General features: G+C 50.6%; 1 protein-coding gene across 6 annotated transcripts in view; it reads left to right on the forward strand.

The window, feature by feature from the left end:
- The window catches only part of LOC142066635 (tyrosine-protein phosphatase non-receptor type 11-like), a 60,128-nt gene that overhangs the window by 11,811 nt on the left and 28,670 nt on the right, over positions 1-19,647 (forward strand). For 2 of the 6 annotated variants that reach the window (XM_075114374.1, XM_075114376.1), the window contains exon 2: positions 5,423-5,634. The exons of 2 other annotated variants lie outside the window; for them this stretch is intronic. In XM_075114374.1, coding sequence (XP_074970475.1) covers positions 5,627-5,634 — 8 coding nt within the window. In that variant the 5' untranslated portion in view covers positions 5,423-5,626. Of the gene's footprint in view, positions 1-5,358; positions 5,635-19,647 lie in introns of those variants that run through there. 2 more of the 6 variants (XM_075114373.1, XM_075114375.1) reach the window with 1 other exon arrangement.

Genomic DNA, 19,647 nt, shown 5'->3' on the forward strand with positions numbered 1-19,647 from the left:
GTTGAACCAACCCACCGCCTGCTGTCAGCTGTGCCTCAGACCAGTTTCAGTCCTGCTCTGGGGACGGCTGCGGAGTGGGAGTGTCACTATTTGTTGCTGCCGCAGCTTTAAAGCTGTGGAAACTTTCGGTGTTGTCATCTCGATGGTCAAAGCTAAGAGGAACTGGCGTACTTCAAGAAGCGCAGTTTAGTGAGGAAGGCATAGTACTGAAGCGTTTGACTGGACTGAAATTGGCAGGTTTTTGTGTCCCTCCTGATCTCTGGAAGACGAGCGATGTAAGGCGCCTCTGGGATTTGAACAGGCTTCTTCAAACCTTAAACCTCTAGTATGGTGTTCAGCAGCACTGGGCACGAGCCACAGAATTAAGAGTCTTCAGACTAGTGCAAGTGAAAATGGGCTGGAATTTCCCATGGCTGGTTTTCAGATGAGTGCCTCAAAGCAGCCAGCTGGTGATCTCGGGACAAACAGAAGAGCAGGCTGTTTGCATAGGGTCCCTCTTGTGCGATTAGCCATCGTAGAAACGATGAGCTCCTGCAGCAGGCACTGTGACACCGGCCAGGGCAGTCTTCCCACCTCTTGCACCCGTACTTCATGCACAGGTGTTTGGGCAGGGACTCCGTCTAACACAAAGGCAGATGGCCGTTTCTTCTCTTCTCTTCGGCTTATACCAGTATTTATCCCAGAAGAAGTGTCTTGCCTCAGTTGCTGCAGGTTTCCTTGGCTCATGGCAGAGGGCTCTCGCAGGCGTGCTGGGGGAGAAGGGAACACTCAACAGGTTTCTGCATGAAGGGATGGCTAAAAAGCAGTGGAAAGTACGACAGTCAGGTAGCGACTACATGAGACAGGCAAGGTGTAGTTTGAATTCTGCAAATAATCCTTACTGCAGCAATGAAGCACGATAGCAAAGCATAAAGAGCTTGAGGAAAACAGCGTGGGATCTCATGCAGACAGCTGGCCCTAGCCCTAGCAATCTGCTTTCAGATGATAAATGTCCTGGGGGTTATATTTAAACACAGCGTCTTGAAGGCCCTATGAGAGATTTTTCTCCTGTGCTGAGTAGACAGGAGACTTTTGACGTCAGTGAGTCTGGGTGATCCTGAAGAAAGCAGAGGTGACTCCTTGCTCAGCGTTCTCCTGCAAGCCCTGCGATGGACACCTTGCGTGGTCACGGCCCGTGTGCGTGTGGCGGGTTCAGCCCAGGAGCAACAGAGCGCCGTGTGGAAGCTGCAGGGCGCAGGAGCTGGGTAGCACTTTGCAGAAGTAGCTCCCAGTAGGCATGGAAGGTGCACGTCTTCAGCACGTAGGCTTTGCTGTTGTGCGCCCTGCTCACAGAGGAAGGGAACACAAGTCTGGTCTCTGTATACGGGGCTGGTGTGGTTTGGACGTTGCTGGAATTTCATGAGACAAAGGTTTTAGTCCCGCGTTAGTTTGCTTCTAGTGCGGAGCTCTGAGGCCATAACGGCAGAAGAGCCCCGTGGGCGGTATATCTAGATACGTTAGGATGTACATAGGGTGGAAGAGGAAGACACGGCTCCACAGAGGGCCAGCACAGTGTAGCCTTTTTTCTTCCCCTCCTTTTTGCTGTACTGTTGCAGCTGTTATCTCTGGCATCTCTGATGTCTGACCATTGGCGGGTAGTGCCGTCTGCCTACACCAGCAGTGGAAAAGTGTATGAGTGTTAAGTAGGAAACTGTATATTTTAACGCACAGGTTTGCACGGAAGTGCTGGCAGTAAACAAAGGAAAGTCCTGTGCTAATTGTGAAAATGCTGATGCCCTTGATTGTTAGACACCAGTTCAGCTCTTCCACGGCAGAACGTGGCTTGTTTTTCAGTGTTGCTTTGAGCCCTGGAATGATGACAGAGGGAGAGATAGGATGAGTTTTTAATCCTTGGATATTTTGTTGAGTGTCTTTTTAATAGTTTGCCTGTTGGTTGTTAGGATAATCTCAGTAGAAAATCTGTCTTCTGTTTGTACTCTAGGGATAAGAAGAGAACTCAAGTGCCGGTTCCAAGCAATGCCCTTCCTAGGGAGAGAAAAGAAGTTTTTTGAGGCTTCATTGCTGTGTAGAGTTCTTCTTTTCCTGCTAGCGCAGCACTGGTTTCTATGAGCAGAGACGCAGAAATATTCCTTGAAAAAAGAGGCCACTGAGCCCTCCTGGATCTATAAGTACCGTGCAGGGCTGGCCACGAGCCATGGTTTAGGACTGCTTTTCCGGGACTTGCATATTACGAAAAGCAACATTGCTGGGCCTAGGGAATGACCTGGAGAAATGGTGAAAGGATGAAAAAGCAGTGCCAGGGGCTCAGAGCCCACGCAGCCTTGTGCAGGATGGCCACGCTAAGCCCCTCTGGTACTTCAAGGCCCTCTAGGGTCCATTGGAGCTTAAAAGCCTTCACTAGTGTGTGAAGCAAGGGCAGGCTGTTTGCGTGGAAGCAGCTGTTCCCCTGGCTGAGCACTTGCCGCCAGGAGCGGCGATATGCGGTAGGACGGCGTGTGGATTTCAAGAGCAGTCCGTAGCGCACGCGGGGTGGTGGCTCGGACTGTGCAGAGGTCCCTCGTGCAGTTCAGCTGGTCCTGCTTTGGCTGAGCAGGACCGCACACACACGCACAGGCGCTCAGTGCAGACGATGGAGTGTCTGTCCAGGGAAAAGCAAGGAATCGTCCCGGTGCAAAATCAGCCCCGTGGGCTGTCCCTCATGTTGAAACCTGTCTGGGTTTGTGTGCAGGAAAGGGAGGAAGCTGGGAGGTTGTCAGCAGGCAGTTCTGATGCATGCATGGCTCATGGCTGCGTGAGTATCTCCACTGCTCCTCTGTAGCACTTTCCCTGTGTATAGTGGCACTTCTGCAGCGCTTTTCCTGTGTGAAGCTGGGATATCGGCGTTCCTGCTGGTGATGGCTTTTGATATTTCTTACTCTCTGACATCTCTGCAGTGTGTGATGCCTGTGTTCACTCCAAGATGGAGGAAAAGTTGGTTGTTTCTGAATGCTGGAATCTCACCAAATCCACCGAACGCTTTGGCAGGAGCGTTGCTCATTTGGGGTGCCGTTTGGTGGCTGCTGGCCGTGATGGCACACGTTCGGGATGGTGGCATTGTCACGGACGCTACCGTGCTGGCGTGGGAAAGTAAGGATGACAGGTTCTGGCTGAAGAGATGTCTTATGGCAGTTAACCTAGAAAACACCGGAGCTCCGCCTCTAGTCTGGACACCTCCATTTTGACCATCCAAACAGGCGCAGCAGGAACAGATTGTGCAGAGGCAGTACTGCACTGAGCTGAGCAAAGGGAAGGTGGGAGTGCTGCTGTTGCTCTGCCACTGACCCCTTGCATGTCCTGGGGCAAAACATTCTGTCCTTGGCATCTCTCAGCCCCAGCTGCAGTGTTCTGAGCCCCCGCAGGAAGCGTTATTCTGAGGGCTGTTCCCACTAGCTGCACCAGGCACCCGGGGAGCAAATGGGGATGCTTGGCACTACTGGAGGGTTGCCGGGATCTTCTCCATTAGTGGGAATTATGCCCCTGAGTTGCTCTGGTTCTTCCTCTGGGGCTGTCAGCTTTTCCTACTGACTTGGAAGCGAGCATCCTTCTTCAGCAAAAGAGCTACTCTTCCTGCTTTAGCAGGATGAGAAGCCCAGCTCTTGCTCTAGAGCCACTTGGGTGGGGATGAACCCTAAAAACAGACCAAGCTCTGTGCTGTTCGCCTCCTGCTTCCCCTCTTCAGGCCCAGCCGGGCCCTGCGGGGTCGGTCCCCAGTCCTGCCCAGCATTTCCGAGCTCACTGTGGCGAGACAGGGCTTCCAGAGTGCTCGGCTCTGCTCTGCGGTTGAGGCTGTTCCTGATCTCTAATCTCCTCTGTGCCTCAGCTGCTCTGTTGGCACATTAAAGGCTAGCCGCAAAGCAACCATAACTGTGCTAAGTGTCTGTGGGATAATGGACTAAATAGTCAGGATTGCAGCGGCAGCCACATTCCCAGCTATTTAATACCTTAATTGATGTATATTTAGTTGTTTGCCAGCCCACAGGAGGCCGGCCTTCTGAGCTCTTGTTTCTCCTGCTGTATGAAGCTGGTGATGCAAGGATATTAAAGAGCTAGGCGGGAGCAAGCTATTTGGCCAGTCATGCGGTTGCAGGGCTGTGATGATCCCAAGTTTGCTAGGATTGGGTGTTGTGTTCTTCCTCCCTAGCTTGCTGAGCCAAGAGAGGGAGATCGGAAGCGGTTTTAGGCTCTGTTTGGAAGAGCTGAGTTGTCCTCTGTTGCTACAGCCTTTGGCTTCTTGCAGGACTGAGAACGCAAGTTCTTTCTGCCCAGGGGTGGCCTGAGGAAGGTCAGAGTGCCTGAAAGCTTGTCTGCATTTTCCAATTATATGATCTGATCTAATAAAAGATGTTATCTCTCCCTGTAAACCTTGCTATCTCTCCACGTTAAACCCCGGACCTGGACATACTGACATGCTTGGGCTGTCTAACTTTAGGCACCTGTGTTAAGTGGCTGAGATGAGTGTCCCTGCCTAGTCAGGGGAGAGGACTGGGTTCTGTTCTGCATCACCCTCCAGAAGTGACTAGTTCTCTCCATGCCTGAATAAGGGGACTGGACTCTAACTTGGGTACCTTATAGCTCTGTGGTCTACGTGCTCCTGTCGAGTGTCCAGAAAAAGCTAGCTCAGAGGGGCTGTGTAGAAACGCTTCTGCGCGAGGTACAGCTGTCTTTGGGGCCCAGCAGTACGTGCTGTTTACCATGGGGAGCGGGGCAGTATGTTTCCCCGAAGAGCTCGCAGGGCGGAGAGGTAAGGTGCACAAGTGAAGGCGCATGAACCCCGCTTTGGAGGGCAGAAGAACCGAGTCAGAGCCGAGTGAAGGGAGTGCTTTTTAAGCCGAAATTAGGAAACCCAAAAAGCAAGCAGGGGTGCAAAGATGTTTCCGAGTATCTTGAAGGTTCCTCCTGAAGGAGCGTGGCCGTCTCGTCCCCGACGGGAGCAGAGTTGGGATCCCTGAGCTGGTGCTCTCCCCTCGCAGCTGCGCTGAGGGCAAGGACTGCTGTTCGGCAGAGTCGCTTAGCGTGGAGGGCTGGGAGCCGAAATCTCTCTTGCCACTTTGCGTGGAGGGGGAATATTTCATAGGAAACGCTGTTCAGATACAGCAGCGTCATGGAACATAACTTTGCCCATTAGCCATTCTTTTTTCTTTCTCTTTCTTTAGCTCTGGCTGCCCATAAACTTGACAGCCAGATGTCGTCATGTACCATGTGTGTGTGGTGGTTACCCTCCCCTGTCCCCTTCTAAACACTCAATTCACAGCTGCCGGCTCTGTACTGATAAGAGAAAGAGATGACTTCCTTTTCTTCTCTCCACCCCCACTCCCTTCCAGAATAAGCTGGGCTGTTTTTTGGTAAATAACTAGCTGTCACTTCTTCGCTTGAAACTTTCCAGGCTCCGCCACCTTGGCCAACCCTCCTGAAGGATGCTGGAGGCTGGAACGTTCCTATCGGGCAGCAAACTGCCTTCTGCATCCTAGAGCAAGCTCTCCCCACCTCCCATATCCTACGAATCTTAGTGCCTTTGAGGTGTCCTGTGGTTTCTGTGGACTAACAAATCTCTCTGCGTACTCTGCCGGGTCAGGAGCCTTGACCAGTTATGGTGAGGTAGGATATCTGTTCTGTGTATGTCTAGCTTCTACTTTTAACAAACCTGGTATTTCTGCGTGGGAACAAAGCGAAGGGGAGAAGGCATGGAGATCATCTGTGTAGTTTAGGTTGTACAGAAAGGTTCCACTTGTGCTGTAGGAGGACGTGAGCTAATACCAGTCCAAGAGCACCTACGAAGGTGTGGGTGCTATTAGGGTGGGAATAGTGATTAACAGTGCTTGTTAGCCACAGACTAGCAAATTTGCTGCAGAAGTGCAAGATGCTCCAGTGGAAACTACCTTTCAGATGCTTCTGCAGCACATGGGTGATGGTAACTTTCTCCTTGTGCTGGCTTCAGCACTGGGAAACAGTGTGTTAGCAGTTTCGTTTATATGATTACTATGATTACTGTTAATATGATTACCGAAGAGGCTTCTGGTGCTGACTGCAGCCTGGGAGAGGTTATCCCTACTGTGAGCAGTATGTTATTTTGTGTTGTTATTAGATTTCTATCTTGTATTACCTTGTTAGCAATGCTATGTTAGTAGTTACTTGCTTATCTCTTCATTTGCCTTGCTGCGTCTCTAGCTGAGCACGCTTTCGTGCGCTGATAACTGGCTTGTTTGTGTTGGAGCTTTGTAATTTCTAGGTGCTGGACACCTCTAGCTGAATTTTGTAGGTACTTAGAAACTGCGTAAAATGACAACATTGAGTCAGAAGGGTAGTTTGTAAAGTAGTGAAGTTTACAGGGGGCATGAACAATAAAAGTAGCTGTATGTGAAAGGGTCTGCTGGAGCAGGGAAGGGGCTGTGGGACGGTGCCTTTGCCAGGCTGGGAGGCACAGCAGGTAAGTGCGTGTGTGGAGAAAGCAATCCTGCCTGCTGGAAACACAGGGATTGGATCCAGGGCAGGAACTGGGATGTGTCTGAGGTCATGTTTGAGGCTGTTAAATGCAATGGGATCGTTGTGCAAGTGACTATGGCTCTTTGCCACGGAGTGTAATGTGGAGCATGCCTCGGGTTTTCCTTCCTTCCTTCCATCCTTCCTTCCATGGGCGTGCAGAGGGCGTGGGCTGGTCCGCGGCACTCTGCAGGGATTCAGATGATGAAAGTTGCTACAGCCCGTTGGTAGTTTACGTTCCCTTGTATCTCAAGAGCATCCCAAGGCTTTTGCCCTATCCTCATTTCAATGCTGCTGCTCTCACGTGTTGCAGAAGTGACTGGTTTCTCAGTTTCTGGTCTCTTCTTTGAGTGTGTTCTGCTTCGCTGGATCATAGCAAAGCAGCTAAACAAATACTTTCCTGTTCCAGGAGGAAGCCTGTCAGTCAGACAACAGCTGGGCTAGTTTCGGTGCTGGCTGGTGATATGTATTTTTAATGTCCCAACTGTCTAGCAGGTGGGCCTGCAATTTAATTTTAACTTGCTTTATGAGAACAAAACCATCCATAATATACAGGCCAGTAAACTTCCATGAATGGAGGGACTTCAAAAGAGATTTCTCCAACTATTAGAACTTTTAAGACCAGTAGGTAAGGCCTTCTCTGGCTGAGGTTAAAGTGTAGCTCAGTGTTTATGGTGGTCCTAACAGTGGAATGCCCTCTGAATAAAAAGGACTGATTCAAATATAAGTGCAATTTAGAGAATTAATTTAGAAAAGTTGAAAACTGCAGCTGAAAATAATAACCTCACACACCTTTGGGGCTGATGCATTCAAAAGAGCTTGAGGGACTCAGCTACGCCTTTTTTAATTAAGAGAACATGGGTGTAAATCCTCTGGGCAACTTGGAAGTGCCCCAGCTACCAGTTTCCTGCTGGTGCAAGTGAGTACAACCGGGTGTTGAAATGCATGTTGGCCTGATACCACTAGTTCTGCCTCTCCCGTTCTGTGGAAACTGAGAATTCTCAGGCAAAACTTGTGTCTTTTTCCCAGCAGTTTGTCTCGTGCTGCGCTTCCTGTCCCCTGCCTCAGTGTAGCATGTGCTAAACCCAGGTACTAAACTAGCAGCTGACCTCTTGCCCGCCACCGTGCTGGCCGAGGTCCCGCTGCGCACGCCGGGGGGGGTCCCAAAGCCAGTCCCCCCGCGAGGCTGCCTGCCCTGCAGACTGCTGGCGGCTGGCTTACAGACCACCAGGCAGGGTGAGGACCTAAGGACTGCAGGCAGGGATGTGCCTGGAAGTGGAGCGCACTGCTGAGGAACCGGCACGCTGAATGTTAGTACTATTTCTGGAGTGAGCAAATACTTGGAATCTGATTGGGGAAATTAACAGGGTGCACGTCCTGTAAGGGATTCTTATGCTTGCTTAGAGAACAAACCCAAACTGTCTCAGCAAGAGCCTCTGCCCTTCGGGTATTAGGCCCTAAACTCTCAGCAAGATCGGTGGGGATGGACTTAGAGCATCTGGGTACTGGGCAGGAATCAGTTTTGCTCCTGAAAGCATCCATTGGACTTGCGATTGCTCCGAGATCCGCGCAGGCAGCGTGGAGGTTGGGGTAGCTGTGGGTAAATCACTCAGGTAGCGTTACCAAGCCTAACAATTCCTCGCCTGCTGTCCTCCTGGAGCAGCCTTCTGCTGACCTACCGAGTGGCCTTAGCTCCTGGCTAGAGATGTCTGTAAAGGCACCCGGTGTCTGAAGTCCTCTGCTACCCGTGGGAATAAGCACCACTTCCCAGGGTAGCAGCTGATGCCTCTTCCAGCCTCTTGTGGTTTTTAATTCAAGTCCCGTTGGTTCTCTGCAGATGACAAAGAGGGGTGCTAATCTGTGGTCTTCTCTCCCCAGCTACTTCACACCTGGATTTACCAGCTATAAATTTTAGCGACAGGCTGAGAGCCAAATCCTTTGCTGGTCTGAATGATTTGAAGGGAGGGGTGGCAGGTTTAGGATTTGTCCTTTATCAAAGACTGTCCTCCGAGGAAAGGTGGACAGATGGCTTACTCTGCAGTCTCTGCCCCAAGCCTTTACTACACTAGTCACAGAATTTGAGTTAAAGTTCACATAACACCCCTCTGCCCAAATCGTGTGGGTATCCCATGACTGACATGCATTCTTGGCAGTAAAGAGGGGTATTTGTGGGCGTAGTTCCTTTCCTGAGCAGCCAAACCAACTCTTGAGGTGGTCCTGTGTTTAAATCAAATGTACAACGAGATGAAATGTGATGTCTAATTTCAGTGCTAAAGAACGGGAAACTTCATTGACAGATTTACACGTAGAGGTAAGTGTTAATGTGCCAGGTCTGCTGTATCCCTAGATGCTGAAATACTTTGCTCTAGCTTGGCTGTGAATTTTGCATAGCCCTTTTGGGGTAGCACAGGGATATTGCTTAATGCCATACTGCAATGTGGCGGTAGGGCAGTCCGCTCTGACCTAACGCCCTGAGGTAGAATAGGGGCTTGTTTTCTCCTGCTCTCTCTTCTGACTCAAACCTCCATGGGACACTTCTGCTTTCCAATATCAGGCTCCGGGTGCAACTGGAGAGACCGTGCCGCTCAGGTCAAGAGGAAAAGCTGACAAGATGCTACATCCTACATCTCTAAACAGAAACTATTGAGAAGCAGAAGCGAGGGCCGAAAACCCACATCTCGCAGAGCACGCTCAGGCTTAGCTTTTTTTTGCAGAGAGTGACCTCGTGGTGTTGGTGGCCCATGCTAGGAGGGCTCTGCTATGCCCGGAGAAACTGAGCGTTGGGGAAACCTTTTCACAAGGTGTGCTCTTCTCTTGGCTATTGCCTACAACAGTGCTGAGTCTACAGTAGTGTCTGTGAGATTTGACAGGAGTTGGTCTGTCAATGGCTGATTTTCTTCCTCTGTTATGGCTCGTATGCCCACATTTCCACAGTTGTCTTTCTGATGTGGCTCGGTCCTCAGTGTGTTCTGACACAGGTCTGATAGCACATGTAAATTGGTGGCGATAGACCCTTGTGGGGTAGATAAGTGTGGTGCTTTAAAGAAGGAACCCTTGCATCCAAGCAAGAGCGTGTAATATCTTATTTTGGAAGTGAAAATGTAAGTTTGCACTTGTGGTGGGAGGCCAAGCTCTCTAACAACTCCTCCTTCCTTCCTGCCTTCAGTTCTTAGTTTGAAGCATCTCTTCCTGTGGCTAGAGAGGACCAGCTGGAGCCCGATATTTGACAGTGTCCTTCCGTGGCTATAGTTAGGCATGCTGCATGCAGTAGCCCCAAGGTAACGCTGGCGCAAGAATACCCGAGCATAAAGGCAAACAGGCGCACTTTGTTTTGCATTGATCCACTATCTGCCTCCGCAAGAGTGGAATGACCAGTTAGACTTTTCTCTGATGTGTGGTAAATGTCCCCTGTACCATCCCTGTGTCCTCATGCTCACTGTGCTCCCTTTGGATAGACTCTCCTGGCTGCACAAGTTGGCCAGACAGAAACTCCGAGGTGCTGCTTCTGCAGCCAGCCCGAATGCAAGTGCAGCATGCTGGGTATTAGGATGTTGTTGCAGGAAGTCATTTTAGCAAGGGGAGAGGTTGAACAATACACGTGCTCGAGTTTTTGCAAGCTGTCGTTCTCAGGACTAGAGCTGCTAGACCAAATGTGTGCAAAATCTTGGACCAGGAGTGATGGTAGACCTTCAAAATGACAAAGGCATAATCTCTCTCATTTCTTCTACACGTGCACAAGGGTGCTCAGCCCCTCGTCTGCCGCAGCCTCCCAGGGCTGCAGGAGCTGGCCTCGGTGCGGCTGAAGTGACGGCAGCTGCTCACCGCCACGAGGTGAGGAGGAGACGGCCACGCAGCAGGCAGGTGCCAGTCTCTTTCACATCCTTTATATGCACCCATGCGAGCGTGTAACGCAACTCAGCCTCGCGCAGCGGTTGAAGGCCAGGTCACACGCTCATGCTCTGGTGCCCTACTGTTTGCTCTAGCCCTGCAGAGCGTGCTGTCCCTTTTGTCTGCAGATGATGTATTTTTGTGTCCTGGATCTTCATTTTGTCCCTGGCTTCCTTTCCTTGTCACTGCAAGGCCTTTATCTGGGGAGCGCAAGACGTGATGGTGAAAGAGGTTTTTCCATATCAGCAGTGTGGGATGGGCTGTGAGGAAGTCCCTACGATAGGCAAAGCCTGGCTTAACGTGTGCGCAGGCTGGGGAGTGATCAGGCTCTCTGCAGCCACTTCAGCTTGGATATGTCCTAGACTAATGTTGACTGCTGGAAGGATCATGGAGACAAGTAGCTATGAAACGGGCATGTCCCGTGAGCTGTCGTCCCTGCAGGACTGCTTTAGACCTGCTGCTCTTCCTCCATCTCTTCTGAAGCCAGGGAGAGCTGTACCTCTAAAACTAGAGCTGAAGGATCCAGATAGAAATGCCATTGAAACAGGCGTGTGACTAAATGAGTGTCAGAAAGTGGGCAGCTCGTGTGCCAAAGGCCCTTGCTGAACTGTCAGCAGAAAATCATCCACGGCTGAGCGTGGATGCAGGAGAGCCGTGCTGACAGGCTGTTCTGCCCGCGGCGGCCGAGCTGCCGGCGTCCGTGTCCGCGGCTGTTGGTGCTGCCTGGGACAAAGAGCCTCCACGGAGCCGCAGGAGTCCGTAGGAGGGTGCTCAGCTGAGGTGCTTTGTGTCACAGGCAAGTGCTTGTTTGGGTCAAAAGGAAGAATATGAATATGCCCATCTTTTATCTTTTTTTTTTTTCCCCCCATAGCAAGGCTGTCGTACTGGGTATCTAGTGAGAAGGGTAAGAACATGATCTTTTGTCTGTAAAGTTCACCCTGGCCTCCTTAACACAGGGGGTGAAAATCATGTGCGGTACACTGTGAATAGAAGTATTCTCCACAAAGGGAAGGTCTGCATTTGCAGTTTCTTTATACGCTTCTGGCTTTTCTTCTGGAAATTGCTATTTTTGAGCTGATGACCTGATTAATAGTCTTGGGTTTCCCCAGAGAGATGACAGGTGACCATGTGATTGCATTTTGACTCTTCGCATCTTAGGTCATCGCCTTTTTAGAGAAGTGAACCTGCACTCCCAGACTTTTCTTTTTCACCCAGTGCTCGTGCTCTGGCCTGAGCCGCTTTCACAGAGTGGGCAGTCTGCGATGCAGACCAGGCTGGGGGAGCCGTGGCAGAGCACAGAGGTCACTGCTAGATGCCATTGGCAGTTACTTGCAGGTCAGCCTGCAAGCTTTTCAGGTCCTTTGAACCGTGTATTGTCCTTCCAGGCTGGTCAGCTCTAATGGAAATTAGGCCCAGCTTTGAGGCTGCATTTAATAGCAGTGTGAAGTGCCAGTCCTAGTCCTAGTCTCATTGGTAAACTTCAAGCCATGCTACTTCTGGCATCTCCCATGCACTTCTTCCCTGGCTTCGTGTGGTGAGATCCTGCTGCAGGGACCACCCTTTGAGAGCTTTGAGTATCTCCTGATTGTAACTGTGTTATAAAGGGGGTTAAGATGGAGAGAAGTACCTTAACGTGCTTGGATGAAGGGCTTCTGTGCCTGCACTTGCCACTGCAGGCTTTGAACCTGAAGGCAGCTCAGAGGGGACTTGGCCATACTTTTACCAGTCCAGACTGTGTCTTGGCTACACGGTGGCCAACTAGTGAAGGGGAATGTCCTTCCTGCACACAGCTGGAGCAACTCTGTCTTGGATAGTGTAGCTGCTACATCTCCACGGTTAAGTGGCCAGTCACTGGCTCCAGGGGTGAAAGAGGGCATGCTGTAGCTGTGTGCTTTGGTTTGTATTAGTGAGATACGAGAAAAGAGCAGGGTCTGTTTCTGAAGTGGAAAGAACATCAGTCAAAATGCTAATTTTAGCAGTTTCACATTAAAGCAGAGAAGCAGAGTGAACCCTAGCAGACTTTGCAAAGCAGAGAGTCTGGGACCACAGAGACATGCCAGGTCCTCTGGGTGATGTGTTTGCCTGTGCATCCATCCCAGGCAGAGGAGCTGGTGCACAGCCTTAACTGGCTGCTATTTATGTGACGGGAGTTTTTCGTGGTATTTGTCCTTGGAGTGATTTCTCTCTGTTCTGATGTCAGCCAGATTTAACAAGCTATCTAGTTTCTTAGGCAAAATCATTGCTTTAGTCACCTAACCAACTTGAAACTCTCTGCTAAGGGGCTGTGACAGATCATGAATGTGTTGCTGCTTTCAGTAGGTGGGGGAGATGGGGTGGGTGGCTCAGAAGGTGAATGAACGGGACAGCGCATGAAAAGAGGAAGATGTGCCAACGGCAAGCATGGACTAGAATAATTTATATAAAGGGACTGAATCATAGGGAGTAGATGAGCACAGAATCTTGCGCCTGTCAGGGAGAAAGGACAGATGTAAATTTATATTAATTAACAATTAATGCCAGCTGAGGCTCCAGAGCCAGTAAATGGAAACTGTCTGCACCAGCTCCTTGCCAGGAGGGTGTTGCCACCTCCTATTTTTGTAAGGCCTGCAGGAAAAAAGCTCTTGGAGTCCTTTTACTGCTGTCTCTGGGTTTTCTACGTGTGCTCTCCTCTTCCTGTTTCAGCAAAAGCCACCCCCTCCCCCAGGATGGCAGCTGTGGGTTTGTCCAGCCACTTTCCTCCAGGTCTCCAGGGGCAGGACTGAAATCGGAATTAAATTACAAAGACATAAAACTGATCTTACCCGTGTAGTCAGAGGCCTCTGCTAATCCCCCGCTAAAATCAATTGCTCTGACTGAAACTGCTCTGCCCAGTGCGCTGTCTTGCAAGTGACATCTATGGAAAAGCCTCTCTAAAGAGCTGTATATGAAACCATTTCTGACTGTAGTACTTGAGTTTCAGACCAAAACGTGGGTGGTGAATTAAAACCCCACTTTGAACGTGACATAGAGGAGCGTTAGGTACGCTGCTGCTCCGCAGCTCAGAGCAGCTCTGCTTTGCCTTTCATGAAGGTCGTCGTCCTTCATGGGCAGAGCTGTAGGCTGAGGTTTCCATTGCTGCAGCCAAAGCTGTTTCACACCCACTCTGTGCAAGCATCAGTGGCGTATCCTGCAGACGAGCAGTGGGCTGGGGATGGTCTCGTGAACCATAGGACCATGCCTGTGCTCATGACTGGTACAGAGACTGCTGAATGAAATGGAAAAGTTGCCCGTGCCTTGATACTGAGCTCTGACGTGTTAGCTGGCTTGAAAAGCTGCCGGGAAGGCAGCGCGTGTTAGGAAGAGAATGTGGCTTTCCAGAGACGTGGAGGGATGGCTTCCTCTGGGGGTTAGGGCTCGATATCTAAACTGCCGAGGGCGTGTGAGCAGTTCCTACAGAACAATTTCAGCGGTGCAGCAAGGCATGAAGGCTGAGCGGTGCTGGTCAGCCTCGCCGGTGGGCTGGCAGCCCGGTCTCTGGTACGCAGGACCAGGACTCTGGGTTTTGTATCTCTGGCTCTCCTGCTGCTCTGCTGAGCCTTTGCTGGGTGAGACCGTGTCTGACCTGAGCCTGGCAGAAGAGTTCTGCAGGAACCCGCCGTGCATCCTGCACAGCTGGGTTCATTGGCACCCCAACGCCGTCTGTGCCCTGCTGCTGGCACGTCGCTGAGCCGCTGTCGGGCTACTTCGCCTCATCTCTTCTCTCCGAATAGTGCTCTGCATTGTTCTCGTCGTGTTTTCTCTGGGGAAGTCCCTCTGTGCGCACACACTCACTAACCATACGCCTTGAGATTGAACGGGGGGGAAAAAAATCACTGACCAGAACCCCGGTTCTTTTCACAGAGTGTCAGTGGAAACCTGGCCTTTCTCAAGGAGGTGGGGCTGGTGGTTGGAAATGTGCATGCACCCTCAGCCTAGGCTGGCTGGTGCACACAAAGGGGGTCGCTAGCATCAGGTCTTTCTTGTGGCAGCTAAATCCAGTGGGGCTCACCAGCTGGTTAAAAGAGAAGTCTACAAAACCCTGTGAATAGCTGCAGAGTTTGCCTGCAACAACTCCCAATCTGCCCCTCCTGAAATGAGAGCTTGGCTTCTGCTTTGCAGCAGAAAAGGGTCTCTGCCCTCTTCCAACCCAGCATGCCTTTTCATCCTTGCTCTTTAATATTGCTCTCTTTTTCAACCGTTCAACCATTGTCCAGCTATGGGTAGGGGTGGGCGAAGCTGATTACTCATGTCAAAAGCGTGGCAGGGTTTTATCCTACTTACCTGCTCTTGTACCATTACTCGGAGATCCTGTGTTATTTTTATTGAAGGGTTCATCGAGAACCAGGAGACCTCAATGATATTACGTGAAGTACGGGTTGTGCTGCATGACCCAGGTGCCTCTCTGTGCCTCTCTGACCCAGGTTTATCACTGGAGTCTTTCTTTGGGTGTCAGAACCTGCTTGCAAAGGGGCATGGCGCGGCTGGAAGGCACTCTGCCCGGCCCCTGAGTGATCGGGGGAGGCTGGAGGCACCATCCTTCTCTCGGAGACAATTTGAGAAGCGGGTGAAAACTGTGAATCTGCTTGTTGGGAGCAATCCCACCAACCTCTGCGCAGGGTCAGGGCCTGAGTAAACAGTCCATCTGCTCTTTGCTGTTGCTTGTGCTCTTCCTTGTCTTTAAGTGTTGGAGAAAACAGCACTGCTTGTGGAAACAGGCCAGACTCTGCATAAACACGCTCGCTTGGAGTTGGCTGTTTGTGCTAGTGTCGAGAACTTGGTTTGTGCGAAAGCCGGACTCTTTAAATGAGCCGAAGGATGTTAGACACCTAGATTCTGCTGGAATTTGGTGAAAATAAGGTGTGTACCTTCTCAGAGAAAGTAGTTAACTGGAGCGTGAGATCCATTAGGAAAATGTTCTGTAAAATACATAGGGAAGGAAGCAAGCCGGTTTCTACAGAAGTGACTGTTGCACCCCAGAGAATGCGACGCAGATTTCTGTACCTGCCATGGAAATGGGTATGCTGAGTTAGAAATGTAGTTAGAATATTTTTGTTTGTTTGTTTTGAAGGTGTTTACAGAAGTCTTGGGGGATATTAGATGCTGCACACTGGCACGGCTAGCTGTCATGATGCTAATTGCTTTAGGAAAATGAAAATATTTACCTGTATGTAGAACTGAATAGATTTGTAGGGTATATTTATTTAATACACTCCCTTGAGGCTATGCTTGGTATAATGAGTCTTCTGACGGGGTTTGAATTGAACCAGACTAGAACCAACAAAGGCGGCTGTTGCAGCTCTGTCAGGTTTGAGAAACGCTTTGTATGCAGCCATGTCTGTGTAGAACAGCTTTCAATGAAGATGTGAATGCTAATAATTCAGTATGGAAACATCTTGAAACCAGCAGCAGCCTGCTGTGTAGTGAACACACAGTTTGCTAAATGAAGGCTTAATGTCGCAGGACAAGTACGACCTCTCCGCAACTAACATGGAATTGCCTATTTCCATCCTTTTAGGAAAGCCTGCCTTTTCTTTTTTTTTTTTTTTTTAATTTTTTTTTCCTTCCCCCAGAAGCTCTGGGAAATGCCCTGCCATGTATGCAAGCACTTTGCTGTGGATTTTTGCTGATGGCCAATGTTCTGGCACCTCGCGTGGTGCCGTCCCGCGGGCGGGTCCGTGCCAGTGTCACCGCGTGGTGCACTGTTGCTGGACCTGCTGCAGAATGGAGCACCTTTCTCGGAGCCTCTACTCCTATAAGCAAGTATCAGAACATCTGTGTTTTGGGAAGAGGAAACTTTCAGCCCTGGTGGGTTCAGAGAAAAGCTCAGACAAGGTGACCCTGAGCGTCTTCGAACGACGAGAATGCAGCCTTGCTTTTACTGGCTGTTTTATTCCTTGACTCCAAACCTAACAGCTTTTTTCAGTGCTTGAAGCTACCACTGCTGACACTCGGGATGCTTTCAGTTTTGCATGGAGTCCTGAGCAGTTTCTGGAGGTCTGCTCTTCCTTTTGCGGCTTGGGGGGGATTTATAAGCTGAAGAGCTGCTGGCAGCATGTTGGTCCGCTGATGGTTTCTCACAGGACAGGCTTCCTTGTGCAGCCTGACCCCAGGGTGGGCTGTGAGAAAAAGCCTGCTCACACAAGCAAGTTTCTACTGCTCTTCGGAGAGGTGCAATGCTGTAGCTGCTTCCTACTCTGAACCATATCGGCAAAAACCCCTAAATACACAAGGGAGGAATGCGTTTTTCATTCCTCTTGGAAACCAGTGAGTGTGCCAGATATCGGGAGCAATCCTCTGACAAATGGGTCTAAATACTACTGTTAGCTCTGGGTCTCCTACTGTAACCTGGTACCTTGGCCCAGTTTGGCTGAGAAGCCAAAGCAGCCTTGCGGAGGGTGTGGGTATGATACTCCCCAACCACAGGCAAGCTGCAGAGAGCGAACCATGCTGTGTGGAGCCTTGCTGTTCCCAGAGGCGGCAGGGCCTGAGCCCAAGTCTAACTAAATCTCCCTGAAAAAAAGAGCGGCTTCCCTCTCCTCCAAGCCAGGATCCTGATTCATGGGTGTTCCTCCTCCTTCATCCCAGAGGTGCCTCGCAGGAATGGGACAGCAGCATTCACTCAGCCCAGAAGTTTGCACCTACTAGTCCCATTCTAAGGATTAATAATTTTACAGAGCGTGAATTTCTTCTGTGACTGTCCCAGCTTTGTTTCTGCTTCAACTACATTGTGAGAGCTCAAGAGGTATTTACCCTTCGCTGTTCAGCACTGAAAGGAGCGTCTCTGTTGTGTGCAAACATAAAGTTTATATTCCCTTTAAATAATACGTATCTGGATCTTTTGAGCAGCTCTGAAGGTTTCTTCCTATTTGCTGAATAGGAAACTTAGTCTTGCAAAGCACTGCACTGCCCCAGATTACGCCTGCTCCCACAGGTCAGCCTTCTCGTTTCTCTGCTGGAAGAAGCTTCAGTTGTTTATTTGCTCGGCTGCCTCCAAGGGCAGGGTCCGCACCCTGCCCTTCCTTCGCTGCGGTGGGAGGCAGGGTGTCTCTGCCTGTGGAACCAGGGGATCCGCCTGCCCTGTATCAACAGCATCTGCTGTGAACGCTGACCCTTGCTCCTGGCTAGGGTCAAGAGGCTGTAGCATAGCAGAAGGGAAGTCTGGTGGCGGTTGGTCCCCTCCTCCCCCTTTTCCAGTTTCTTGACCCACCTCAGCTTGCTGGGCTGGAGTTTGTGTTGAACCAAACAGTGCTAACCACACACGAAGTGCGTAGGCGTTGTCTCTTGAGCCACATTTTGCTTTGATCCTCTCCAGGCCTAACAAAAAGAAGTTTTACCATTACAAATGCTCCAAATTCTCTTGCTGACGTTGGGCTAAGTTGGCCTTCAAACCCAGGCGCTAGCGGGGCTGCAATAGATGTGCACCTTGCGCTGGCTTCTCTGGGGGTGCCCCAAAATAGGTGCTGTGAAACCCTGGGCACGTGTGGTTCCCGAGCCCTGTGGCAATTGCTTTCAAGTCTTCAGTGGTGACTCTGGCTTTCGTGTGTGCAGTGTTCTGGGACAGACGTCCTGTTCATGCTCGGAGGGGTGCGGGTCTGCGAGTCTCAGCAGCCAGTGTGTTCGCCTGTGCATCTTGCATAGAAGAGAAAGCTGCCGTGGTACCTTCTCTGACCTGTGTGAGAGAAGGGAAAATGAAAAGGTGGTGATCTAGAGTAACTTGCTTCCATCTCCTTTGGGGCTTCGCTTAGAAACTTTGTGGTTTACCTATAGGTTAAAGGATCTCAGGCCCCAGCAGGTCAGTGTTAGTGGGGAGCTGTATCCGCCTGTGATACCTCAGACAGTAGTTTTCAAGAGTGCATCTGCTGGAGGGTCGGGATGCTGGCACCCTGCTTCCCCGGGGCCGCATTCAGTGGCCTCTGAATCGTTTCAGAAGTATCATTGCAGGTGTGGTGCTTTTTATCTGTGGGATGTTTGCTGGAGCTGTTTAGAATACCAGGACTCCCAGCTAGGCTTTTTAAAATGCCTTGGTTTATAGATTTCTGAGGGTGTAACAGTGTTGCTCAACTATTTGTTCTGTTTTATCCCAAGATGGGGGCACAAGGATGCATTCCAGCAGAAAAAAAAGCATTCCTGTTCATGTGAGGGAGTAAATGAGTAACAGTGTATGGAAAAGCCAACTCTTTAGTAATTAAAGAGAAATTATTTGATATTTTTTAACACAGAGAAAGGTTTCCTTTTCCAGAGCTTCTGCTGGAACATTGCTCCTACCCAGGGGCCTGTTTTGAAGCCAGAGGTCCCTGTGTCTGATTTGCCGGGGCCTGGGGAGCTGTGGCACCACCACTGCTTACCGTGATGCCCACAGGGTCAGGAAGGGTCTGTAGCGTTGCATCAGTCGGCGTTTATTGCGGTACATGGACGGGGGATGGCTGGCATCTACCGAAGGCTTTCCCTTTTGTGTAAGCACGTAAATCCCAGCTGGAGAAACCGACCCGCCTTTGTCTGACCCGTGGCCAGATTTGCTCGTGGTGGCCACTGAGCGCTCGAACGGGGCACAAGGCTTTCCTGGTGGGGGGTGTTCGACAAGGGCCAGCTGTAGGGGTGCGAGAGCCGGCGAGGAGCTGACGCAGCATGAGATGTTAAGAGCAGAGCTGGTGTTCCAAGGGGCTCCCCCCAAGGAAAGTGGTGTGGAGGGCATGCCACGTCGGTGACTACCGTCCCCACGGCACCCTCAGTCATGCTGGGTTTCTCACGATGGGCTTTCTGGTGTTCTCGTGGCTCTCGGACTGTTCTGCTCTGAATGTGCCGTGCTGTGGTGCACTGGCCAGCCTGGCCCGAACCCTGCGCAGAGCCCTCTCCCACCATGCAGGGTTTGTTCCCCTTCTGACCGAACCGTACTCCCTGTCCCTCCTGCAGCCCAAGCAACATCCTTCTGTCAGTCTGTGTTGGGGACCGAGCCCTGCGTGCGAGTGTCTCTGTTTTCTCTCTAGTTATTTTAACAAATTTCTTTGTGTAGCTTTGGTTCTTGCTTTTGGTTCCTGAAAGGCACTTGCGGGTGGCTTTTTAATTTAAGTTTGATTTTAGATGAATTGAACGATGGAGGGGAAATGCATTTCTCTGCAGGAAACCAGTGTTGCCTGAAGTAGACAGTGTATATTTACTTGTTGCAGTAGAGATGAAAAGTTGTTAGATCCCTACTCATATTTAAAGCAATTCTTCAGGGGTGACTCA

The sequence above is a fragment of the Phalacrocorax aristotelis genome, chromosome 19, assembly GCF_949628215.1.
Source record: "Phalacrocorax aristotelis chromosome 19, bGulAri2.1, whole genome shotgun sequence".
Taxonomy (NCBI): domain Eukaryota; kingdom Metazoa; phylum Chordata; class Aves; order Suliformes; family Phalacrocoracidae; genus Phalacrocorax; species Phalacrocorax aristotelis.